Here is a 27,414-nt window from a genome sequence, read left to right as displayed (position 1 = left end):
TTTGAGCATAAATTTGAGGTTTATTGCAGCATAACATTTGTTAACAGTCATTTGCCTAAAGTTCTAAAACCAAAAACATGAAGAATCCGTTCTAACACTATGACATTTTGTAACATGTTTCCCTTTAGTCCTATTTTAACCTAAGCCTATTCCAGAAAACAGCAGTACTCTCTAGTTCATTTAAGGACAAACATATAAAGTGTCTTCCACGCAGCCTAAAGGGGGTTATAAATGACTCCTTTAAAATCAACACTAATTTAAGATAAGAGTCCCAGGAGTGAACAAACATATGGCTTGTGTATTTCCGCAAATTCATAAAGAGGTCGTCAGCTCAGAGACTGGAAAGTCCCAAATGGAGGTAAAGCTGGTATAGTAAGACATTGTAGATGCTAATGATGTGGGATAGGGGTTCTGAAGCTGTGGCTAAGGTCCCACTGCTATGCGCACGAATATTTAATTGAATCTCATGCTATTTTTTCTATATTATTTAAAGCAGCTTGGGTTGTTTTTTATGTTTTTAAATTTTTTTAAAGAACAGTATGCAACTTTCTAGAGGTGGCTCATCACCCTCATAATTCCATGGAAATAGAAAGTTAAAACCATATTTTAGAACATCATCCATGGAAATAGATATGTTTTATGCCATACTGTGGAAGATTATAGCCAAAAGAACAGCATTTCCTTGGAAACAAGAAAAAGCAAGCCCATCTCCAAGCCAAACAAGAGTCAGGTTTGCGGAGATGTGAGCCCACTCAGAGTAAGGATGCATGTTTTTCAGTGCAATAAACAACAAAAAAGAAAAAAAAGAAAAAGTTACATACTGTGGCTTTAATTGGTTGAGATAAATATTTATCATAGTTTTACACCAGTCAAGTTTGTGAAGAAAAACTGAAAGAAGCTGAATACTGGTTTAGTGAAATTAATTAAATGAGTTTAAATATTAGTATAACTCGTCATTGTGCAATTTCTGGCTTAGTTCCAGTTTGAATTAGTCTCTGTTCCATACATTTAAACATTTAACACCCTAGCCTACCCTAGCCCTGTTTCAACCTGACTATTACACTGACCTAGTTTGGTCTTTGGTTTGACTTGAGTTATTTCTTGTTCAGTATCCCCCACCAAGATTTGGTTTGACCAATCTTAGACCTTCAGTTGTTGCTAGTTTTGGTTTTTGTCATGGTTTAAGAGTGCTAGACTCAAACTGGTTCTGATTACGATCTGATTTAGACTTGGTTAATACAGTACCTTCTAGTTCTGTTTTGGCCTTCTTTAGTCCTGGTTTAGTTTCTTTATGATAATAGTTGTCGTAGTTGTGCAAGTGGGTGGAACAGTCCTAAGATGATCAGACTAACACCAGTGGGACAGTGTGACAGTAATAATGAAGAGATTATGGCTTAAGATACAGCCTGGCTATTAGCTTTGATGATATAATATACTACAAGGTTAAGACTGCTGTCACTTTTTATAAATGACTTCAAATATATAACATTGTAATTATAAAGACACTTAATATTAACATTCTCTCACAACTGAATGTCTATACAAATCAAGGTGCAATATGTAATTTTTCTGGTGGAGGGTTCATCACCTGCTTGTATCCATGGAGATGCTATTGCTTTGCCTGGAATGTTCCATAGTTTGCAATTGAAACTAATCGATCTCTACTTAGACATGCGGGTGACACCACCACCATCAAGTTACGGGTCCGATTTGTGGAGAGGCAAGTCCGCTCTCATTGTGAATGTATGGTTTTCATTGTGTTTTTTACAAGTAAAAAACAGGGTTTTAAGGCAGTACAGAGGACCATTCCAGGGATAGTAATAACATTCTCATGGAGACAAGCATGTAGTTTTGTTTTGTGTGTAGGTAGCATGGTGGCTGAGTGGCAACACTCATGCCTCACAGCAAGAAGGTTTGGTTCAATCCCCGGGTCGCCCAGGCCTTTCTGTGTGGAGTTTTGCATGTTTCTCCCCGTGTCTGGATGGGTTTCCTCCAGGTACTCCGGTTTCCCCCATCAACCAAAACATGAACGGCCTTCGAGACAACTGTTGTTGTGATTTTGGGCGTTACAAAAATAAAAGGAATTGAATTGAATTGAATAGTAAGCTACTTGCCAGAAAAGTTACAAAGTGTACCTTTAAAATACTGGTCTAAATCACTTGAGTGATTGTAATATAAATATGACGAACCTATGATTATTTGACTCTGAGTAATTTACCTATTATATAAGCACTATCATCTCTATGAAATAAACAGTACATAACTACAACTTGTACTCTCAATATTCCAATGCACTTTTCTATTTATTGTCTTAAAGGGACTATTGCACCTTAAAGGGATACATTTATCTTTAGTATATTTACAAATAATAAATAACACATTCAAAACTTATAAATAACTTTATATGTTCGATTGGCCATATGTACTATAATAATGTGCCATTCTTCATATTTGTTTAACCAGAGCCAAAAATGTGTCCATGACCAGGCTGAAGAGGGTCCGAAGCATGCACCAAAAATGGGACATTCACCTGCAAAGAAAACAAAACAAAAAGTAAAAGGTGCTGTACCCGATTGTTTTTTACTGTCTTGCAAATGTGAAAAACAGAAGTAGTTTATTTTAAACTTTTGCAGTGGTCCAAAGTTACTCCTCACTTATCTTATGCTTTCTAAGTACCCTAATCATTCACCACATTAGGTTTATAAATAGTTTCACAACTTTTAGCCAGAAGTTTGCCGAGACAGCAAAGCTAACAGCAACAACTAGCACATTAATGTGCACTTTCTGATTACTGGAAATACAATGCTTTATACTTAGATGCAGTAAGTACACAGTTATTTTGACCTAAAGAGCTACTCATACAATATATCTGTACCAGGGCAAGACACATTTTGCTCAAGCACATGGGAAAAAATCTGGTAAAATTTCAGTAAAATAGCAAAGTGCAATGGGGCAGCGTGTTTTCAATGTGTTAGTTTGACCTGATCTTGACACAGGAGATTTGAGAATGAACAGTGTTTTTTTTTTTTTTTACACTTACAAAAAGTAATTATCACATAGACAGGGAGCATACATAATGTGTGTCTCATAACAGGATATTACATTTGTGTTGTTATGTTGGGCCCTTTTTAATAGAACAATTTGATCACAATTAGCTAGATAAACAAAGGAAGAAAAATATCTGTTGCAATGGCCCCATTTTCAGTATGCCCACTTCAGCTTCAGCATTGACTGACACCATGTGATATGGGAAAAATGCAATGTTATTTTATATTGAAACTGTGTTTGATGAAACAAAAATCTTACTAAAAGTCATACTAATAACTCAGATGCAGTAATAACTAGTAAAATTGTCAAAATCCACAAAATCGCTCGGAAGACAAACAAATGGGAAAATTATCAAGTCAAATTTGATCTAGTTTTTGTCACAATATTGAGTGGTCAACACTGACATGTATCTCAATTCTAGTAATCTGAAGATATTTTTGCTAAAACATGCCTTTTTATGTATTTCTTGACCCAGCATTACTATACATTTGTTTCAAAGTTTATGTTTTAACGAGCCGTTTTCAAATTACACTCATTTGCATTAACACTGTTTTCTGTTAAGTTTCTATGTAAATATATCAAATGATTGGAAAAAAAACCCTCCCCGAACCGCCACCTTAACGTGGTGGAGGGGTTTGAGCACCCGAATGATCCTGGGAGCTATGTTGTTGGGGGCTTCATGCTCCTGGTAGGGTCACCCATGGCAAACAGGTCCTGGGAGACGGTTCTGACTAAGAGCGTTTCAGAAGCCCCCATGAAGACAGAAACAACAAGGCAAGCTACATCGCCCGGACTGGCGTTACCGGGGCCCAACCTGGAGCCAGACTTGGGGTGGGTGCTCGGCTCCTCCCGTGGACCCACCACCTGCGGGAGGAGCCATGAGGGGCGGATGCAGAGAGATCTGGGCGGCAGTCGAAGGTGGGGACCTCAACGACGGGATCTCCAGACATGGAGGCTAGCTCTGGGGACATGGAATGTCACCTCGCTGGGGGGGAAGGAGCCTGAGCTTGTGCGGGAGGTTGAGCGTTACCGGCTAGATATAGTCAGCCTCACCTCCACGCACAGCTTGGGCTCTGGAACCCAACGCCTTGAGAGGGGTTGGACTCTCCATTTCTCTGGCGTTGCCCACGGGGAGTGGCAGTGAGCTGGTGTGGGCTTGCTCATTGCCCCACAGCTCAGCCGCTGCGTGTTGGAGTTCACCCTGGTGAACGAGAGGGTCGCGTCCCTGCGCCTTCGGGTCGTGGACAGGTCTCTCACTGTTGTGTCGGCCTACGGGCCAAACAGCAGTGCGGAGTACCTGGCCTTCTTGGAGTCCCTGGGAGAGATACTAGTGCACCAACTGGGGACTCCGTTGTTCTCCTGGGGGACTTCAATGCCCATGTGGGTAATGACAGTGAAACTTGGAGGGGCGTGATTGGGAGGAATGTACCTCAAGTCTCTGGATGTTGTGGGGCTGTCTTGGCAGACTTCTCTGCAACATTGCGTGGCGGACAGTACCTGTGGAATGGCAGACCGGGGTGGTGGTCCCTCTGTATAAGAAGGGGGACTGGAGGGTGTGTTCCAATTACAGGGGAATCACACTCCTCAGCCTTCCCGGTAAGGTCTATTCTACGGTACTGGAGAGGAGAATCCGACCGATAGTCGAACCTTGGATTCAGGAGGAGCAGTGTGGTTTTTGTCCTGGTCGCGGAACACTGGACCAGCTCTATACTCTCCATCGGGTCCTCGAAGGTTCATGGAAGTTTGCCCAACCAGTCCACATGTGTTTTGTGGATTTGGAGAAGGCATTCGACCGTGTCCCTCGTGGTGTCCTTTGGGGGGTGCTCTGGGAGTATGGGGTCCGGGGCTCTTTGCTAAGGGCTGTCCGGTCCCTGTATGACTGGAGCAGGAGCTGTGTTCGCATTGCCGGCAGTAAGTCAGACCTGTTCCCGGTGCATGTTGGACACCGCCAGGGCTGCCCTTTGTCACCGGTTCTGTTCATTATATTTATGGACAGAGGTTCTAGGCGCAGCCAGGGGCCGGAGGGGGTCTGGTTTGGGAACCACAGGATTTCACCTCTGCTGTTTGCAGATGATATTGTCCTGATGGCTTCTTTGAGCCAGGACCTGCAACAGGCACTGGGGCGGTTTGCAGCCGAGTGTGAAGCGGCTGGGATGAGAATCAGCTCCTCCAAATCCGAGGCCATGGTTCTCGACCGGAAAAAGATGGTTTGCCCTCTCCGGGTGGGTGATGAGTCTCTGCCTCAAGTGGAGGAGTTCAAGTATCTTGGGGTCTTGTTCACGAGTGAGGGAAGGATGGAGCGTGAGATTGACAGGCGGATCGGTGCAGCGTCTGCAGTGATGCGGTCCGTTGTGGTAAAGAAGGAGCTGAGTCCAAAGGCAAAGCTCTCGATTTACCGGTCAATCTACGTTCCTACCCTCACCTATGGTCATGAGCTTTGGGTAATGACCGAAAGGACAAGGTCGCGGATACAAGCGGCTGAAATGGGCTTCCTCCGTAGGGTGGCCGGGCGCACCCTTAGGAATAGGGTGAGGAGCTTGGTCACACGGGAGGAGCTTGGAGTAGAGCCGCTGCTCCTACATGTCGAGAGGAACCAGTTGAGGTGGCTTGGGCATCTGCTTAGGATGCCTCCTGGACGCCACCCTAGGGAGGTGTTCTGGGCATGTCCCACTGGGAGGAGGCCCCGGGGAAGACTCAGGACATGCTGGAGGGACTATGTCTCTCGGTTGGCCTGGAAACGCCTTGGGGTCCCACCGGAGGAGCTGGAGGACGTGTCTGGGGTGAGGGAAGTCTGGGAGTCCCTGCGGAAGAAAATGGATGGATGGATGGAAAAAAAACACAGAAAAGCATGCACTTTACGATAGTTGCATATGTTGTGTTCAAGGGTCCTGTGGAATTTACAATAGACTCCTGTCATTCATAATTCAGTCTGAAGTCTCAGGTTAAGAGTTGTTTACAAGACACTGATAGGCCATGTTTAAAGTACAACTTTAAACTTCTAAACTTGAACTAAACACAAATTTCTTATTTGTTCAAGTATTTCCTTAGTTTTATTCATTTCAAGGTATAAACAGATAAAGATTATTTGGGACTATGGGATATTTCAGAGTCACCACCTCTCATGGTACAAGACTGCACTGAGGAAAAGGAGAGAACCATTAAAAAAAGAGAAGACAGAGACCTGATTGTGGTTGACTTGTGTTAAGCACACACTCTGAAATGCAGCATGTGACAGTTAACAAACTTGTTGAACTCTGGTTTGAATTGGTTGGATATTGCAGAATGAGGGTTCTTGAAACAAATATCAGGTACAAAATACTGTACAGTTGATACAGACAGTGGCTCAAGTCCCCATCTCATAGAGGTACATCATCACATTCAAGAATAATATACCGAAACAACAAAGTAAAGTGTGTAAAGTGTTATCTTTTTGTCTTACTTCTCATAGTTTTAAAAGAGATTTTGATCACAGGTCCAGTATTAGCTCTACTTACGAGGCAGTGACATGAAAGTGGGTCCTCAGTCTACAGTTGCTAATCCCCCAGTGAGGTTTACAATAGGCTCTGTTCACTTCCAACACGTGCCCACAAGAGTGAAGTGTCAAAAATGCACAACTAATACTTTTATAGGGAGACATATTATGGACTATTATGAGATTTTAACCATGTCCATGTGTTTTCCCCATCACTGGTTTAGTTTCCAATGTATTACAATATTCATGCATGTTTGAGTAATCCTGTTTCATCCTGCATTTGAGACTTGAGTACTCAGAAAATTTCTGTTTTCACCTACTCCCTTTCTCTGTACTTGGCTGACAATTCTATTTAATTTTTTGCAGGTAATGGTAATTAAAATGTGTCAACTGGCCTTAGAAAAGCAGTACCCAGTCTGCTGTTGTCCCTCACAGTTTAAGCTGGTGTCCGATAGCAGCTGATTTATTTTACAGCGTAATTCAATGCTCAGGTCCAGGCCTCTGCTCAACAGGGTGACACAGAGGCTTAATCTGGGACTCTGGGCCTGGGAAAGTCTGGTTTGAATTCAGAGATTATAAAACGAGGAGCTTTCAAAATAGTATTAGCCTGCAAGGCTCATCAATGGTACATGGACTCTATATGTAGGATTCACAATGTAGTAATTTTGTATTAACTACACTATTTGCAGCCTTAATAAAGCATGAAGAAAGTAATTCATAATATATGTATGCATAAAACCATGATTATGGAACTGTATGTAAAATTTTGATTATTAAATTTCATAAACTTGACCTAACTGTGTCCCAAGATACAAGGTAAACATGTTCAAATCCATATAGCTTTTACTAATAACAACTGTAATGCTGATTTATTCTTAGCTACAAAAATATTGGACAAGATGTCCCATTTATTTATGTTATAGTTTAGTGTTTTAGCTCTCAAGACAATAATCCAATCGAAAAGCAGAAGGAGCCTCATATGAATCTCTCATTTGTCCATATACTGAGAAAAAACGCGTATGTGTCCTCTATATGCAGGTTAAGGCACTGGTAACCCAGCTTCAGGTGTAATAAGCAATAAATTAATAAAAAGAGTACTTTTTTTCTTTTTAAATAGCATAGGCTAGATACACAGTTCCTTCAAAAGAGCTGTACCATATGCACTGTACCCATGTACTGAAATACAACATAGTGTAGAGAGTGTTAGTTACCTATTTGTGAGACAATTCTTTCTTCAAACAAGCCTTGAAAGACACAAACTTCTCTTCGGCTCTGAAGCGCTGAAAAAACATTAAAAAAAAAAAATATTAGAAGAAATATTTTGTGCAGTTCTCTAAATGCCCACTAAATGCCAGTGTTTCACAGGTTTAGTTGTTCTCAAATGCAGGTGAAGTGAGTTTTGATAATAAGAAGTGACAGGCGTGTAATTTAGACGAGTATTTTAACATGTCATTACAGGAGCAAAAGCAGTCATAATTGGACTTTTCATTAAATATAGGAATGTAGTGTTTATACGATTTGTGAAAGTAATAGCTGTAGAAATGTAAATAAAAATGTAAAGTTGTACACTGGTACATCGATTCTCTGCTAACAGAAAATATTTTGACTGTTTATCATTTCAGATTTCATAGGCCCCATGTTGGTTGCTGGATCATTGTTTTAACCAAAGTTTCATTAATACTACGATGGCCATTTTTAACAGGGTAGTGGTGCTGTCTTTTGGGGTATGTCTCCACCAGCTTTGCACACCTACAGACTGAAAGACTGAAATTTCTGCCCATTTTTCCTGGCAAAACAGTTCAAGCTCTGTCAGATTTGATGGAGAACGTTTGTGAACTGCAATCTTCCTTCAGATCTTGCACCAGGGTCTCAATTGGATTTGGGTCCAGACTTTGACTGGGCCATTCTAACACATAAATATGTTTTGCTTTAAACCTTTCCATTGTCGCTTTGGCTTTATGTTTAGGATTGTTGTCTTGCTGAAAGGTGAACCTCCGCCCCAGTCTCAAGTCTTTTATAGTCCAACAGGTTTTCTTCCAAGATTGTCCTGTATTTAGCTCCATGCATTTTCCCATCAACTGTGACCAGCTTCCCTGTTCCAGCTGAAGAAAAGCACCTCCACAGCATGATGCTGCCACCACCACCGTGTTTGACTGTGAGGATGGTGTGGTCAGAGTGATGTGCAGTGTTAGTTTTCCTCCACACAAAAACCCCTTCTACCACATGTTTGCTGTGTCCTTCTAGTGCCCTTCTAATGACTTCTAGCGAACTGTAAACAAGACTTCTTATGGATGGTTTTCAACAATGTCTTTCTTCTTGCCACTCTTCCATAAATACCAGATTTGTGTAGTGCACGGCTAATAGTTGTCTCAGATTCTCCCACCTGAGGTGTGAGCTCTTTCAGAGTCACTATGGGCCTCCTCGCTCCATCTCTGATGAGTGCTCTTCTTGTTCATTCTATAAGTTTTGGTGGACGGCCATGTCTGGGTAGGTTTGCAGTTGTGCCATACTCTTTCCATTTCCGGATGATGGATTGAACAGTGCGCCTTGAGATGTTCAACGCTTGGGAAATCTTTTTAAATCCAAGCCCCGCTTTAAACGTCACCACAACCTTTTCTCCGACCTGTTTGGTGTGCTCCTTTGACTCCATTTTGTGGTTTGTTCCCCAACACTCTCTTAACAAACTTCTGTGGCCTTCACAGCACAGCTGCATTTATACTGAGACAAGATTACACACAAATATTTTATTTAAAAAAATGTGGAAATATTTCTTTCCACTTCACACTTATGTGCCATTTTGTATTGCTCATTCACATAAAATGCTGAGAAAATGTAATTAAATTGGTGATTGTGACCACAGTCATAAATATGTGAAAACGTTCCAGGGTGATGAACACTTTTTTTCCAGGGGGATGAATACTTTTGCAAGCCACTATATATATATATTTATTATATATATTTATATGTGTGTGTGTGTGTAAATAAGTATATATAATATGTAAATAAGTGTGGTGTCTCACCCCTTCTCCACGCTGTAGTCTGTCCTTCATTACCCCGAGGAACTCTTTGTAGCTGAGTTTGTCGTCGTGATCCTCATCAAAGATTTTAAATACTGTGTTCACCAAATGACGAGTCAAAGTGACACCAGTGGCAACATACACGGCTCGGGTAAACTCCTCTGAGAATAAACAAAAACATAAAATAATAATAAAAGGAATCATGAGAAAAAAATATACAAAAATGATAAATACAATTAAAGCTACACTATGTAACCTTTGTGGTTAATAGTCTGCTACCTCCCATGTTGTGAAGCACTTTGAAACTTGCTTTTTTTAATAAAAGTTATTTTATTATTACTTGCTTGTCTCCGTGTCATTGCTTTGTCTGGAAAGTTCTACAGTATGGCATTAAACTTACTCTTACTTAGACAAGGAAGCGAGACCATCAGGCTAAGTTACAGGTCAGGGCTGTGGAGAGGCACCCTGTTCACAGTAAAAACGCAGGATTTGCAAGGTATTTTTGAACAATAGAAACACCCATAGTGAAAAAAATAAACAAAAAAAAAGTGCAAGCTAGATGTGTTCAAAACCATACTGTGGAACATATCAGGCAAAACAATCAGGCAAAACAATAGCATCTCCATGGAGACAAACAGGTAACAGGCCCTCCATGAGAAAAGTTACATAGTACACCTGTAAAATATTGTTGAGATTATTATGAAAAGTTACTATAGAACAACTTAAATGTGTGCACCTTGTCCAATGGAGCGATTGGCAAAGTTGTACATTTGCATTGCGATGGTGAAATCTTCTAGGTTGTTAAGGAACTGGAAGAATGACCTGAACTCTTCAAAGGTGATTCCCTGAAAAGGAAAACATGTTCTTAGTTATCAGTGCTTCAAGTTGCGTTCACATTCTAGAAGAAAAGTTTTGATCCTCAGTTGTTGAACCTGATCATTATTTGTTAGAGATTGTGTCCACAAACTTGCCATATGGGTGAAAGTTCTTCCAACTGACAACAATTTTTGGAAGTGATACATAGCAACACTTTTCAAAGCTATTAAGAAAAAGATAATTTCACTTTTTTGAGGTTGTCTTCTGTGGATCGTTCCAATAATTAGAGATACTGTCTATAAACCAGGTCAACAAATCTGAAATCTGACAGCAAATTCCACCGTAGAATTCTGACCTGTCCTCCAACTCCATTTTAAACTATATCAGAATGTTGTGATATGTGAACCCAATCTGGGCTTCAGATGACAACAATATTATTTAATACACATGGGGGCAGCTAAAATTATTATTGTTAAAATTCAGGAAGTTATAGGGTCCAGTCACGAATAGAAATCATCAGGTTAAACTTGTATGAATTTACCTTTGCATATCTCATGAAAGTACAATGTAATCAATGTAATCAACATGCTCTTGACTCCCATTTGGAAGTATGACATCATCACATCATAGAATCTGAAAATCACTAACTGCACATTCATAACTCAAATATATTTTAAGTAAGTTTAACTTTAATTTATTGTATCTGTAAAACCCCATATAAAGCACTTGTGTCAGTACAAACGTTAATCTTGTATTTGAAACAGTGGGGAGTCCCTGGTTTTAATGTAGCCTCAGATCATGACAGCACACCCAGCTGGTCCAGTGTATGGACTTCCCCTGCTCCGTATGGACACGCCAAGCTGTCAGAGCAGGGGGAGGACTGTAGCTTTTTTTCTCTTTTTTAAGTCGGGGTCACGGCATTTTCTGGGTTTTTCAAAAGCAGATTAACCTGATACTTGTATAAACAAAAACAAAAAGTGATGAATCTCCAAACATCTCAAGGTTGGCTGCAGACGTGAACATTGGGTCTTTTGAAATGCGCTCAACCATCTCGCGGATACTATCTCTCTCTCTCAGCGCAGGGGCGAGCACATAAGCTAGCTAACAAATGAAGTAATGAGTTATCTGTGACGCTTTGCTGTTTTAACAAGGAGCAGGCGATATAATATCTCTTAGGCTAATGATAGGTGGCACTTGATTGTGAATAGAGATCTAGCATCACCCTCCTCCAGTGTACAAGGGGGTAGTGGTGGTGGCTTTACTCTGTGGGTCAAAGTGTTGAGAGAAAAAACATATTAAGGACCAAATGAGGATGCTTCACTCAACAGATAATTCAGAGACCCTAGAGCAGACTGTATGGGCCATACAATGGTAATACATAGATAGATAGACACGTAGATAGACAGATAGACACACACATTTTGCAGTAAGTAAGAATTATTTTAATAGTCAACTATCCATCCATCCATCCATTTTCTTTCGCTTATCCGGGGCCGGGTCGCGGGGGCAGCAGTCTAAGCAGGGACTCCCAGACTTCCCTCACCCCGGACACGTCCTCCAGCTCCTCCGGTGGGACCCCAAGGCGTTCCCAGGCCAGCCAAGAGACATAGTCCCTCCAGCGTGTCCTGGGTCTTCCCCGGGGCCTCCTCCCGGTGGGACATGCCCAGAACACCTCCCTAGGGAGGCGTCCAGGAGGCATCCTGAGCAGATGCCCGAGCCACCTCAACTGGTTCCTCTCAACGTGTAGGAGCAGCGGCTCTACTCCGAGCTCCTCCCGTGTGACCGAGCTCCTCACCCTATCCCTAAGGGTGCGCCCGGACACCCTGCGGAGGAAACACATTTCAGCCGCTTGTATCCGCGACCTTGTCCTTTCGGTCATTACCCAGAGCTCATGACCATAGGTGAGGGTAGGAACGTAGATTGACCGGTAAATCGAGAGCTTCGCCTTTGGGCTCAGCTCCTTCTTCACCACAACGGACCGATACAGCGACCGCATCACTGCAGATGCTGCACCGATCCGCCTGTCAATCTCACGCTCCATCCTTCCCTCACTCGTGAACAAGACCCCGAGATACTTGAACTCCTCCACTTGAGGCAGAGACTCACCACCCACCCAGAGAGAGCAAACCACCTTTTTCCGGTCGAGAACCATGGCTTCGGATTTGGAGGAGCTGATTCTCATCCCAGCTGCTTCACACTCGGCTGCAAACCGCCCCAGTGCCTGTTGCAGGTCCTGGCTCGAAGAAGCCATCAGGACAACATCATCTGCAAACAGCAGAGATGAAATCCTGTGGTTCCCAAACCAGACCCCCTCCGGCCCCTGGCTGCGCCTAGAAATTCTGTCCATAAATATAATGAACAGAACCGGTGACAAAGGGCAGCCCTGGCGGAGTCCAACATGCACCGGGAACAGGTCTGACTTACTGCCGGCAATGCGAACACAGCTCCTGCTCCGGTCATACAGGGACCGGACAGCCCTTAGCAAAGAGCCCCGGACCCCATACTCCCAGAGCACCCCCCAAAGGACACCACGAGGGACATGGTCGAATGCCTTCTCCAGATCCACAAAACACATGTGGACTGGTTGGGCATACTCCCATGAGCCCTCGAGGACCCGATGGAGAGTATAGAGCTGGTCCAGTGTTCCACGACCGGGACGAAAACCACACTGCTCCTCCTGAATCCGAGGTTCGACTATCGGTCGGATTCTCCTCTCCAGTACCCTGGAATAGACCTTACCGGTAAGGCTGAGGAGTGTGATTCCCCTATAATTGGAACACACCCTCCGGTCCCCCTTCTTATACAGAGGGACCACCACCCCGGTCTGCCATTCCACAGGTACTGTCCCCAACCGCCACGCGATGTTGCAGAGACGTGTCAGCTAAGACAGCCCCACAACATCCAGAGACTTGAGGTACTCAGGACAGATCTCGTCCACCCCCGGAGCCTTGCCACCGAGGAGCTTGCTAACCACCTCAGTGACTTCAGCCAGGGTGATGGACGAGTGCGCCTCTGGGTCCCCAGTTTCTGCTTCCTCCTCGGAAGACGTGACAGTGGGATTGAGGAGATCCTCAAAGTATTCCTTCCACCGCCCGACAACATCCCCAGTCAAGGTCAGCAGCTCTCCACCCGCACTGTAAACAGTGTTGGTGAAGCACTGCTTCCCCCTCCTGAGGCGTCGGACGGTTTGCCAGAATCTCTTTGAGGCCGTCTGATAGTCCTCCTCCATGGCCTCCCCGAACTCCTCCCAACCCTGAGTTTTTGCCTCTGTGACTGCCCGAGCCGCGGCACGCTTGGCCCGCCGGTACTCATCAGCTGCCTCAGGAGTCCCACGAGCCAAAAAGGCTCGATAGGACTCCTTCTTCAGCTTGACGGCATCCCCTTACTTCCGGTGTCCACCACCAGGTTCGGGGATTGCCGCCGCGACAAGCACCACAGACCTTACGACCACAGCTACGAGCAGCCGCATCGACAATAGAGGTGGAGAACATGGCCCACTCGGAGTCCATGTCTCCAACCTCCCCCGGGATCAGGGAGAAGCTCTCCTGGAGGTGGGAGTTGAAGACTCCCCTGACAGAGGGCTCCGCCAGATGTTCCCAGCAGACCCTCACAATGCGCTTGGGCCTGCCAGGTCTGTCCGGCTTCCTCCTCCGCCAGCAGATCCAACTCACCACCAGGTGGTGATCAGTTGACAGCTCAGCCCCTCTCTTCACCCGAGTGTCCAAGACACGCGGTCGGAGGTCAGATGACACGACAACAAAGTCGGTCATCAACCTCCGACCTAGAGTGTCCTGGTGCCACGTGCACCGATGGACACCCTTGTGTCACTGTTGTTACCCACATGGGCGTTGAAGTCCCCCAGGAGAACAACGGAGTCCCCGGTTGGTGCACTGTCTAGTACCCCTCCCAGGGACTCCAAGAAGGCCGGGTACTCTGCACTGCTGTTTGGCCCGTAGGCCGACACAACAGTGAGAGACCTGTCCCCAACCCGAAGGCGCAGGCGCTGCATGTTGGGGTTCACCGGAGTGAACCCCAACATGCAGCGGCTGAGCTGTGGGGCAATGAGCAAGCCAACACCAGCTCGCCGCCGCTCCCCGCGGGCAACGCCAGAGAAATGGAGAGTCCAACCCCTCTCAAGAAGTTGGGTTCCAGAGCCCAAGCTGTGCGTGGAGGTGAGGCCGACTATATCTAGCCGGTAACGCTCAACCTCCCGCACAAGCTCAGGCTCCTTCCCCCCCAGCGAGGTGACATTCCATGTCCCCAGAGCTAGTCTCCATGTCCGGAGATCCGGTCGTCGAGGTCCCCGTCTTTGACTGCCGCCCGGATCTCTCTGCACCCGCCCCGCATGGCTCCTCCCGCAGGTGGTGGGTCCACGGGAGGACGGCCCCACGTCGTTCCTTCGGGCTGGGCCCGACCGGGCCCCGTGGGGAAAGGCCCGGCCACCAGGCGCTCGCTGCCGAGCACCCACCCCAGGCCTGGCTCCAGGGTGAGGCCCCGGTAACGCCAGTCCGGGCGACGTAACTGGCCTTGTTCTTTTTCTCTTCATGTAGGGCTTCTGAAGTCAACTAGTCAAATGGTTATTTCTATTGTACATTAAGATTTGTAAAATATATCATCAACCAAATAAAGGTTGAACTATGACCGAGGGTTGTAGAGAAAGGATCAGATGTGTGAAAAGACAAGCCGGTTCACAGTAAGAATGCATGTTTTTCCAAGCTGTTTTGGAGTAATAAAACATCTGTCAAGAAATAAATGCTAGATAGATGAGTTTATGCCATACGACTGAACATTCAAGGCAAAGTAGACAGAGACAAGCAGGTGGCAGTTCCCTCACCAGAAAAGTTCCACAGTGCAGCTTTACCTACACCTCTGTATTGTACCTTCTCATCTGGCATGTTGCTCCGTACGTTCTCCAGGTACCCGCTGACATCATCTACATTTGTGTAGCGTAAAAGGATCCGAGCAAAGTCCTCCTCACTGATGGTCGGCATTCCTTTCGAAAACGTCAAAAACTCCACCTCCAGCATCTCGGTTTGCAGGTTATCCATGAATCTGACCCAACCACAACAAACAGTTAACAAGGTATAACCACTTTAGACCAAAGACAGGACATGATACACACTTGTAAAAGTCTTCAAATTTCAGCTCTGCTTTGCCTTTTTTACCAAAGAAGTGGACCAGGAGTGTAGTCTCTGCTTTGTCATCCACAGACTAATGAAAGAAGAAAAGAAAATGTTGAATAAATGAATATATTCTTAACTATTTTATTGTCCTTTAAATATGTTTGTATTTTTCATTCTTTCTTTTTTATTCAGTATTTTATAAAAATGCATTGGTTACATTTTAAACCTAGTTGTCATGTGATCATGTGATAAAATCTAACCAGTTCAGTGTTCTCTGCTCACACACAGCACACATACATGTTGTTACGAATGGTATAAGTCGCCATAACCTTTTTTCTTCAAAGCATTGGATTTTTCAATTCACAAGTAAAAGTCAAAATGCACATGCGGTTCCTGTGTTTACAAATTGTAGATTAGGGTTAGGGCCACACAATATATCACAATCAAAATTGCAATTGGAGTTGGCGCAATAAAACTAAATATTCCATCTTTTATAGAAAAGTCTTGTTGCAGCTGTAGTTTAGACCTCTACAAACTGTTTTGAAATGTATGAGATTCTTGTATTAGTTTATCTGTTCAGATTTCAGTCTCCTCTCAAATGTGATTGCTCGCGGAGCTCTTTACAATGTGCACTCTGAAGAGAATCTTACTTTTTAACCTTAAATCATAAATCTAATCACAATACTTGCTGGAAAAAAACGCTGGTGCAGCCCTGCTTACGGTTAGACTGTTGTAAGATGCTGCTATAAAAAGGATAACTAGAGCATGCAAAAGGTGGTCTCTGGTTTACACTATATTTGATGGACATTGACTTTGGCTGATCATTAACATTGCCATGTTTTATCTGAGCTGCAGGTTTGAGTTAGATGTGAGTTAATAGACAGAGACAGATCAGCCATTTATACTGTAATGGTTAATGTTTCACTGATTCTTCTGCTGCAGGCTTGACGGCAGACTCATCCTACACTGTTCATTCTACAGGACCGGAGCTGCTTATGGGAGAAAACAGTAGATAGATAACATTATTGGTGGTGGCAGGTTTGGTGATGCTATGATCCAGTTGTCTGGCCAGACAAGACTACACCTTTTGATCAGAAAGTAGGACAAAGGGCTGGGCGATGTGGCCAAAAAATAAAACCTACATCTCTTTGGACACTTATGATTTTAACTGATTTTAATTGAAGTCCACAGTGACTGCCAGTTGCAGGTGAAGCTCATAACATTTTCATGCTTATCAAATCCTATTTAAAAACCTACTATAAGAATAACTGTTCTCCATCTCACTCTTGCTAAAGTGCATATTGTTACTTCCCTGTCCCCTGCACTTTGCAAAATAACCCTTGTCCGCAGAGGCAAACCTATTTCATAATAAACACAAATTAATTTGTGATTCATTGCCGAGTTCTAAGGTTTAGTCCAGTTAAGTAAATATGAAGTTTTTAGGTGTATTCATACTGAGTGATGTTATGAGGCAGTGTCTAACCTCATGTTATTTTAATAGATTCAGGGTCTAACCTCAGTGAGGTCAGAAAACAGCACTTGACTCGTGCTGTGTGTGTTCCACATGCCTGTGTCGTCCACATGCCCAGTGCCTTTCACAAGGACCTGCTGCAGCAATCCAAGCAAATGTTAGCACAAACATTAGCATAAATATTAGCATAAAAGTTAGCACACACATCACAATATGCATATTAGAAAATTCATGATCCATGGTTCAAACGGAGAATGAGGGAAAAGACTGAAACATGATGGTGGAGGGAAAGCTGCTGACGGGAGGGATATATATTTCCTTTAAACAAAAACATCTAATTCAAATGTGTTATGTAGTTGTTATTCACCTACAAGTTATTACATAACTGCCTTGCATAGACAAAAGTTCAAATATTATGAGCCTTTCTGGACCAACTATGACAAATTTATAGGCCCAAGCAGGATATTAACTGAACCCATATCTTTGAGCCAATACCCGATCCAGCAAACTCTTCTGGATCCCAATACCAGTATTGGTATCAGTGCATGCCTACATAGTTATTTTCTGTTAAATGTATCTCTATGCATAAACGCAGACATAACATCTACGTTACCCCAACACCTCTTCTGACCCGCTTTCTTCATGCTCTGAGAGATTGACCGGCAAATTAAGTTACTGCGTGCGTCTGAAAGTGTGGACTTTCAGAAGAAGAAGCAGCTAGCTTTAGTTACCTCTTCAAGCAATATAACGTTACTTACCATACATGAATCTTGATCATTTGTATTCATGATGTAGTCTCTAACAAAATTGTGAATTGAATTTTTTTGTCATATCGCCCACCCCTCTCAGACAGCGCAGACAAGCAGAATCAGAGTGGGCTGAGGGGGGCTGAGGGGGGCTGCAGTGGAGTGTGCATTCTCTTGGCACTCACAGCAAACAAAAGTCCAAAACATGCAGCGAAACAGCAAAAGAGGGGTGAGAAGATGAACATGTGTACAAGCTGCAGCACTATCAGACAGTTACAGTGTACACAGTAGATTGAGAAAGCATCATTAGAGAAAGTGGTTTTCTAATGGAGAATAAACGATAAGCAGCTATATGCTTACACTGTTTTCTTAAGCTTATCTAAACAAACAAAAAAAATCTATCACAATAGACTAATCCTCCAGCTAGGTACTCCTTTTGTCTAAAATATTCCACAGTATGGCATTAAACAAATTTGGCATTTATTCAATTACAGGTGTATTTATGCATACCTGGTTGGCAATACATTGATTTTGACTGGTTTGAAATAGATCTAAAATGCCTATATAAACAACACCACTTTAAGAAGACACTGTTCTTAAATGGTTGTTAGGTAATCACATAGTATGTATTTATCTCATTCACTTTTGTGTTTTTGCATTTAGGGTTCATGATGAAACAAATCAAAGAAAGATTTACAACAAGAAACCACAACTAATCACTGACAACTCTATAAAGTTTATTCCATTGAAAATGTGCTCAGTACCAAATGTAAGGGGAATTCCGACCACAAAAGGGACTGGTGGGAAGACTGTCTAACAACTACAGTTACTTCAAGTAGGAAAAAAGTATTTGGTGGAAACTGCAACGCAGAGTAATTGTAAGATGTCTGTGTAATCCCTCAGTCGTTCAGGTAGGTTCCATAGCAGAAGAAAATTCAATTCAGTTCAATGCAGACGTTTTGCCGTCTCATACACATGGCTTCTTCAGTTCAGTGATTGTAAAAGCAAAGGTTTAGATGTGATAGGATGTGATTTGAAGTTAAAGGCCCACTAGATTTAACTATATGTGAGGAAGCAGTGCAAGAAAGACAAATGTTCAAATTAAATATGTTTTGATATTGGAGGAGTAAGCAAACTTATTTCAATAACAACGTGACAGAAGTAGGAGCAAACGTAGGGCTGGGCAATTTATTGAAAGATCAACAGATTGTGAATCAGTCATATCTAATCGTCAATGATATGGGGTTTTTGAATCGAGAGGTCCACAGCCAATCCTGTGTCAGTAAAAGCAAGCAGACATGTGTGGAGCAGAGTTCAAATGCTGGAGGACTATAAGGTAAATAAATCATGATACATTTTTTTCCCCATATTACCCTGCCCTAAGTAAAAGTATTGTGCTAGAAACTACCCACTTTGGGACACGACTGAACAAAAATGTAACTTTTGAATTGCAACGCTAGAGGAATCAAAACACTGTGGACACGCCTAGAAAATGCTCTCTCAAGCTCCTCTAAAAAAAAGTTTAAGCTTTCACGGTCAAAGCCATGACAAAAAGTAACTTAAGCCCCAAATTCCACCAGAAACTGTAAAAATAAAACAAGGGGGTCCTGGTGAAGTTGTCAGTCTTTGGGCTAAGAGCATTTTGAAGTGGACCGTTGATGACAAGACGGACCAAAGCATAAATCATCTCTCCACAAAACCTTTAAGAAAAATGTGTCAAATAAAGAAGGGGAATGCTATGAGGCGTTTCAGTGAAAGTAAATGGGGTTCAATAGACCTGGACAAGATAAATACAGGCTATGGTTTAGACAGTTCATGTGTGGCATTTAGGGGAATAAACAGCAATCACAGAATACAATGCTGCATGCAAAGAGGAGCGAGAAACAAGCTTAAATACATACAGTGGGTTGGAGAGGTTTGTGGTGGCCGTAGAGCTGTAATATCTGTGAGAAAAACAAAAAAGATAAATAAAATATAAGCATTTATAAGTTTAGATTGGACACATTGGAATTGCGAGAGTTTAATTGATTGTGTTTTTCTACTTTTGTTTCATGATTGGGCTCTTTCACTACATCCATATTTCCTGGAAGCTCTAACCTCAACATCCTTCTTCCCCTCTGTACCATATATTTACTCTCCCTCCTCTGTAAATAGTAAATGGCTACATTTTTATACAGCATTTTTCCACCTTTAAGGCACTCGAAGCACTTTACATCAAGGAACCACTCACCCATTTACACACACATTCATACACCAGTGTACACAGACACTGGGGGCATAGCAAGTTAAGTGTCTTGCCCAACGACACAACAGCAGCATTCATCTGTGGGAGCTGGAAGGTGGACCACTCAGCCAATGATGTTTTGAGTGGGATTTGAACTGCCAACCTTAGGATGAGTGGACAAACACTCCAACTGAGTGAGCACATATTCACTGTCACACCATATATTCTCTGTGCCTCCTCTGTAAGGCAGGTTTATTTGCATAGCAGAATTTGTACACAAAGTAATTCAAAAAATAAGAAAGACATTAAAATCACACAAATCAAAACATAAGTAATCACAAATAATCATCATCAATTAATATTAAAACAGAAGAGTGCAGGATAAAAACCTTTCAGTCATATGCACAGCTAAACAGAACTGTTTTGAGCCTGGATTTAAACACTGTCAAAATAGAGGCCTGTCTCACATCTTCAGGAATATTATTCAAGGTTTTCACTGCATAAAACCAAAACGCTGATTCCCCATGTTTAATCCTGACTCTGGGCACCAGGAGGAGGCCGGTTTGTTAAGTCCACAGAGTGCGAGATGGTTCATATGGCATTAACATGTACCATATATTAACCATCCCTCCTCTGTACCATATATTCACATTCCCTCCTCTCTGTTTGGAATCTTTATCCCCAAAAAATATAATATGAACAGACAGACTCATTTTTAACCCTATCCAATTTCATTTTACAAAACATTTTTCATTATGTTTTCAATGTAGAGACATAGCTTTTGAACTACAAATACAATATTATACAAGTGTAATTCTCATGGTTCACAACAACACGACACCGTTGACCTTTCTGCATATTTACCTCCTCTCCCTGTAAGCTGATTGGGAAGCCCTCTGCTGCGATGCTGTGCTATATTTCAAATCTTGTGAGCCTATTCTAATAATCTTTTTGATGATTCTGCGGGCCGTGCGTTGGTCTAAGTCTATGGTTGGGTTTTGTGTGATAAGACCTCAAAGCTTTGGCTCTTATCTGCACTCTGGTCTGTTTACATCCACCTGCATCGGGCTCCGGGCCTCACCTCCAGATGAAAGAGGGGCAAGTTTCACCCTGCTCCACCACACTCACCTCTGCGACATCGAGGAAAAAACATGGCTCAAACTACAGCTACAGCTAGGCTATGATTTTTTTATATTTCATCATCAGGGGATGCCAGGAAGGATTTTTAGGGCTGTATGATTTGGGAAAAATATCTAATTGGATTTTTTTTTTTTGCGATCATGATTGGATATGCAATATAGTTTTAATAATTTCACATTTCACAAGTTCATATTTTAAGTGCATTCAGAAGGATTGACCAAGAGACTGAAATATGAACTGATACAAGAATCACATTTCAGAATATGTGGGTGGGATATGAATAGAATATGGGTTAGCAGTTTTTTATGCAGAATAATGTATGTAATGTGAATAATGTGAAATGCAATGTATATTTTGTGGTTTGTGGAGGAAATTATGGTACCTCAAAAATTGCAGTTTTAGCAGTTTGCTAACTGCATCCATTGAAATTGCGTTTCGATTGGAATTAATCATGCAGCACAAATATCAATGAGTGTATTCTACCTGCATTTGACCTGCTGTTTATTCTGGTCCACATGTGGCATTCTACATAAATACAGTCCTAGCCACTTTATATTTATAACAATAGTTTACAAAAAAAACTTTACTAGCAGTGTTGTTTTAGCATTTATGTGTATTGTTAAGTATTGTAATAGTTATCTTGATTTTGATTGAACTTTATGTATGCAATACTGTAATTTCCCCATTGTGTGACCAACAAAGTTTTATCTAAAGCATGTCTCGTGATGCTTTTTAGACAATACATATTTGCTATTCCCTTTACCATAGTTATCCATGCCTACCCATCTCTATTTCTACATCTAGTATAGAAGAAAATATATGCAATTTTGAAAATGGCAATTAACTGACATAACCATAACAATTGCTTTTTATCTCATGCATAACACAGTTCATACCTGTTCAGACCCTTCGCCGTCCTCTGTTACTCCCTTTCTCTCCTTTTTCTTGCGGAAAATTTCTTCAAGCTGAAAGAAAAATAATGAATGTGCCAATAGATGATTTTAAAAGATGTATAGAGGATTTTTTTAAATAAATAAAAACATGATCCTACCACCAAGAACTCCCTTTTGTCAACCATTTCATTTCCATCTGCATCAAACATGTTGAAAGCGATCCTGAATCCAGCATGAGGCTCTGAAATCAGACAAACATTTGGAATATTCAGAAAACACTGATGGTTCATAAATGGTATATCATTGATTATACTGACTTGTTAAGATGCAGATGAGGAAGAGGTACTCTGTATAGCTGATGACACCTAGAAGAAAGTAAACAATGCTAACTCATCATAGAATAAACAAAATACTATAGGATGTAACATTGTTGGGAGTCTTAGTTGACCAAGTTTTTTTTGTTTTGTTTTTTTGTGTACCAACTTTCCTAATAATTTTGCAAGCTTTTGTCAGTGCCATGGCAACCAAATTTCTTCGACTACAGCTCTATAACAAGATATAATATACACTAGAACTTTTACAAATCCAAATAGCATATTGCTTCTTACATTACTATTTAAAATTATGTTTCTACATAACTTTAAACAATAGGTTTCAGTAATTTTAAACCATCTTTAAGCACTTGTTGAGTTTGATGTTAAACCTTGTTGGTGCATTACAGCCAAATCATCTCTTTTAAATGGTATGTATGGTAAATAATGTGTCATCCTGAATAAGCCATCTCTACAAACAGCAGCCCTAACACTCAGGTAATCTGCTCTGTTTCCCTGATAACATCTTTAAAGGTGCCTCTGACTTCATGCCTTGGTGTCTCTATTCACACTAAACACAGGCTTCTATTGAGCTGACCAATTCAAACACTAACCCAAACAAATGTAAGGTCCACAGCCTCTGATCCTGTTTAGTTAACAAGGTGTAGGACATTTCCGAGCGATTTGTCTGATTGAAAAAGAGCGATTAGTGTTTTTTTGTTGCATGTTTCAATCCTTCAGCTCCTTTTGTGTTGGGATGTGGATACGGGAAGGGTAGGTGTCCGAGTACTTTTGGAGGATTGTGCCCTCTGCTCCTGAAAGCATTCTCCGGCTTTTGTTTGAGCCCAAAGATGAAGAAAAGAGGCGAGATAGTTCTGGGTGACTGCTCCATGTGTTATGGGAAATGATCTTGAGAAAAGGAGCTACTGAGATGTTCAAATGAAGCTATGAAGATCTGAATCTGGATTAAAGATGGAGTATTTTACTTCTATGGGGTATTAACTGCTAACAAGACAAGACAAGCAAGTTTATTTGTATAGCAGAATTTTTACATAAAGTGCTTTACAGCATAAAACAGATATTAAAATCACAATACAAACACATCAAAACATAAATAATCATCATAAAATTGTAGAATAAAAACCTTTCAGTCATATGCACAGCTAAACAGAACCATTTTGAGCCTGGATTTAAAGGCCTGTCTCACATCTTCAGGAAGACTGTTTCAGATTTTAGCTGCATAACACAAACACTGATTCCCCATGTCTAGTCCTGACTCTGGGCAACAGCAGGAGGCCGGTCTCTGAAGTCCTTAGAGTGCAAGATGGTTCATATGGCTTTAAATATGCATGGATGGCATTTAAAATCTCTTCAGGCATGTTTTTGATAAGGGAACAACATTATAACATGGTAGGTGCAAATGCTCACAACAGAAAAAATATTGATAGCTAATTAAGTTCAATGGCTACCTAGTAAGATAAATACATAACTTGATTTTTAAGTTGTTTTCTTTTTTTACGCTAGTCTTTAGGAATAGGACATGATCTTGTGTGTTCAAAATGTTGCTAGGTTATTGTAAAAATGAAGAAAAATCTTGTGAGATGTGTTGTATTGCCACTAATGCTGTTAAAAAATCTCTCTCTCTTTCAGTTTGTCTGTCTCCTTCTACTCTCTCTCTCTATCTCTATGCAAGTCTTTCTGTCTCCCACTCTTTCTTTCTCCAACTCTTTTCCTCACTCCTTACCTCTTGCTACCCCTTGTCCTCCCTCTCTTCCTTTACCCTCTATTTCTCTCTAGATCAGTGTTTTTTTCAAAATCTTTTGGTTACCATTTAGTCTCATTTTAACCTTGTTTAGCCTTGCAGTTTAGCTCTATTGTAAACCAAACATTACCTCAGAAAACCAAACATTATCTTTGGGAAGAAAAGTTTGGAAACCACTGTTCAAAATCCCTCTACTTTTTCACAATCCCTCCTTCTCTCTCCCTCTCACTCACCCTCTCTCTCTCCTTCCCCACCTCTCTCCCCCTCTCTCCTCCTCTCTCTCATGCCCTCTTTCTCTCTTCTTTTCCTGCTTTCCCTCTGTCTTTCTGTCTCCCTCTGCTCTCTATCCCTCTACTCTCTGTCCCCTCCCTCCTTCCCTCGCTGTTTCTTTAGCTAAGTGCCAGCTGTGGGATTTGGGCCTTTTAATCCTGCCGTTAAACGCTGTGGCTTTGTCGAGGATAGCGAGGGCTGGATTGATCTAGGGACAAAGCTCTTGTTCACTTACTGACTGAGGGGACGTTTGAACCCGGTTATGTTTGAGCATGCCCCCCTCTGCAACCCCCCCCTTCCTCTCCCCTCCTGCCCCCTGATCAGCGCAGGGCATTGTAAACCCCCAAATCGGCATTGGGTTACCTCTTCGGGACAGCAGTGGGGTATGAAGCCTTTCAGAGGAATTCTTTGTATTGTCTGAGAACATATACTTTAGGAGAAGACAAGAGAAGGTATGTGGTATTGGTCAGGAATCTTCTTAAAATTTTCCCTCCTCCTCCTCTTTCTCTTTCTGAAAAACCCATTTAAGCTTTAAGGGCTTTGAAGCTACAGATCTGTTGTCATTTGGAGGCTGTACCGGCCAAACAACAGTGGGATGAAAAGGTGCGCAAGCGTTTGTTGCTGTCAGGGTGTTTTTTGGGTTTTTTTTAATGAATGAATGAACTTTCCCAGCTGGTATGAATCACAGAAATTCTTCAACACTGAGTTTACGCATGTTTCAAATATCAGCTTTTAACAGTTAAGTATTTAATTAGTAAGTGCACAGAAAACCACATGCAACTGCATAAAGTTACAGACCAATCCCACAGCTATTGTTCAGTACTGCATTGTTTTGTATTTAAGATTTAGGTTTTCACTTGTTATATTCATCTTAAGAGTGTATGTGATTATATCAAAAATTTACAAAAACCTAGATAGGTTACAAACATTGTCTATTATATTGTTTTGCTGCAACAGCATGGAAAATTTAAGGGAACTACATAGACCATGGTGCGTTGCTGTTTTTCTTCCTATAGGAAATGAATTCATTGCCATTGTAGTAAAGTGCCACTAACATTATATTAATATTTTGATTTGCCAGTGAGATCTTGAAATTAAACTTGCGTGATAAGCAGACGTTCCCTAATGCAAGAGACAATATTTCTCAATAAAAACACTCATCAAAAAATTTACCAAAAATATAGCAGCCCACCCCATCACCATTTAATATTACAGGATATGCCAATTTAACATGATGCCATGACCAGTATTTCTTCCTTTTGTTGTATTTACATCAACATCACATGGAAGTTAAACACAAGTATTTCCTTCATTTAATCCTATGAGTCTGTAATGGGTTTGTTTTTGTGCCTGAGTTACAGGTTACACAGTCCCTGCTCAAACGTCACCTCTTCATAATGTTGCCAGACTGATCACTGATAAGATAGCGTTTATAGCACACACTTTTCCCAACTCTACACTCAACAAATATGGCGCCTTAAGCTGAAAAATAAAGAGAATTAGAAACATTAAAAGCTTTGAGTGTTGCTTTACCTCGTTCACGGAGATTCCTGAACATGTTTGATGATCCTTTCCAAATAGGAGGAGTATCTGACAGTATCTTGTCTAATTCCTGACAGAAAAGAAGAAAGCAAAGATCACTCAATGCAAGGGGGATTTTGAGACTGACAAAAATTAAGGCATTAAAAGGGATTTGTTCATAAGACTGTGCAGTATTTCCAGCACCATTATGGCTGCTTTGGGACTGCAAGATGTGAAAGAAAAGTGCTAACCAAACTAGGAGGATTTAACAGTAGCTTTTTTACGTCAATGAAGTGAATGCAATCAATCTCTGATAACAAAAGTAATTTGCTGAGCCACTAAGCAAGCTAATGGCTACTGCAGTCACATTATACGAACAGATTTGTAAATGTGGAAAGCTGATTAATGAATGAAGTTAGATGTAGATATTTAGTTAGCAGTTTAGTTTTGTTATATAGGGCATAATGGATTTCTGTTATTTTTGTACTGAGTATGCAACAATAAACATGAATGAAAAGCTATACAATGTTTGTTATTACAACTTCATAATGATAAATACATGAGGTAACTAAGGACTTTCATTGTGAGTTACATACAAAAAACATGAAACTTAAATGAGCCTAATCGAACACTTGTCTGAATGAACAGTGAGGACTTAACATACTTCAAAATAGATTTTTTATGCTACTAAGATTACTTCACTGGCCCTTCGTATAACTTTACATCTGTATATAAAATAATAGATAATAATAAGACTACAGATTTGATATATTTAAATGTATTTATTGTATACTAATTAACTTTAAGATTGTCTCACTTTGTAAAAAATATGATAGGAAATTTTAAATAAAACCAAATAATTAGAATATTCATCAGCCAAATTACACATATAAATGTTGAAGTGAAACTGAAATGTTGAAAATGCACCTTTTTGGTGAGGGACCTCCATCCTTTTCGGCCTAAACAAAACAAAGGGAACAGTTAGCATTTGTAAATGAATTATAAACATACATGTGGTAATTAAAAGTGAAACCAGTTGTTTACATGGACACATCCCTGACTGCATACCGATCCTCTATAAAACAGTGATAACACAGAGACCTCATAAAGTCAGAGCATTTCACCAGGACGACGAGTCAATAACCACTCAGTCACACACTTGATGAGATTGGATGGGGCTATGGATTATGAATGACATTATGAATGGCAGTATTATTTTCTTCAACAAAAACACAAAAAAATGCATTTTTGTTTATTTCAGAGAGGACTGCAACAGCAGTAGCAACTATGGGGCCTTAGATTGAGAGGTGGGTAGTATTCAATTACATTTATTTGAGTAAGTTGAGTAGTTTTCAGACATCATAGAGAATAACTTGAGTAATATTTAGTTTGAAGTAAATGTATTCATGTATTCATGTATGCAAAATGGGATGCATAAAATAGTCATAAAAATGGATTTCCTCTTTGTCACCACATAAACTGAAATGAGTTCATGTTTTGACAGTGCAGCCCTTTTCCAGGTCACTCACCCTAAACTTGTAAAATAAAAAAGCTTATCGTAGCGTTTATGGCATTGCTGTGTATTGTTTGGTCTCTGCCT

At 41.4% G+C, this 27,414-nt stretch overlaps 1 protein-coding gene across 3 annotated transcripts in view; it reads right to left on the bottom strand.

Annotated features, from left to right (window-relative positions):
* The window catches only part of micu3b (mitochondrial calcium uptake family, member 3b), a 31,693-nt gene continuing 4,279 nt past the window's right edge, over positions 1-27,414 (bottom strand). Inside the window, exons 3-15 of one of the 3 annotated variants that reach the window (XM_033974263.2) lie at positions 26,742-26,773; positions 25,827-25,905; positions 22,268-22,315; positions 22,109-22,191; positions 21,954-22,022; positions 19,595-19,636; positions 16,992-17,084; positions 15,476-15,564; positions 15,234-15,405; positions 10,274-10,382; positions 9,541-9,698; positions 7,732-7,800; positions 2,288-2,530 (exon numbers count right to left, since the gene is read on the bottom strand). In XM_033974263.2, coding sequence (XP_033830154.2) covers positions 7,732-7,800; positions 9,541-9,698; positions 10,274-10,382; positions 15,234-15,405; positions 15,476-15,564; positions 16,992-17,084; positions 19,595-19,636; positions 21,954-22,022; positions 22,109-22,191; positions 22,268-22,315; positions 25,827-25,905; positions 26,742-26,773 — 1,043 coding nt within the window. In that variant the 3' untranslated portion in view covers positions 2,288-2,530. Of the gene's footprint in view, positions 2,531-3,036; positions 5,850-7,731; positions 7,801-9,540; positions 9,699-10,273; positions 10,383-15,233; positions 15,406-15,475; positions 15,565-16,991; positions 17,085-19,594; positions 19,637-21,953; positions 22,023-22,108; positions 22,192-22,267; positions 22,316-25,826; positions 25,906-26,741; positions 26,774-27,414 lie in introns of those variants that run through there. The other 2 variants (XM_055224887.1, XM_055224888.1) reach the window with 2 other exon arrangements.

The sequence above is a fragment of the Periophthalmus magnuspinnatus genome, chromosome 10 (assembly GCF_009829125.3).
Source record: "Periophthalmus magnuspinnatus isolate fPerMag1 chromosome 10, fPerMag1.2.pri, whole genome shotgun sequence".
NCBI lineage: Eukaryota > Metazoa > Chordata > Actinopteri > Gobiiformes > Gobiidae > Periophthalmus > Periophthalmus magnuspinnatus.
This window is presented reverse-complemented; position numbering and strand designations above follow the sequence as displayed.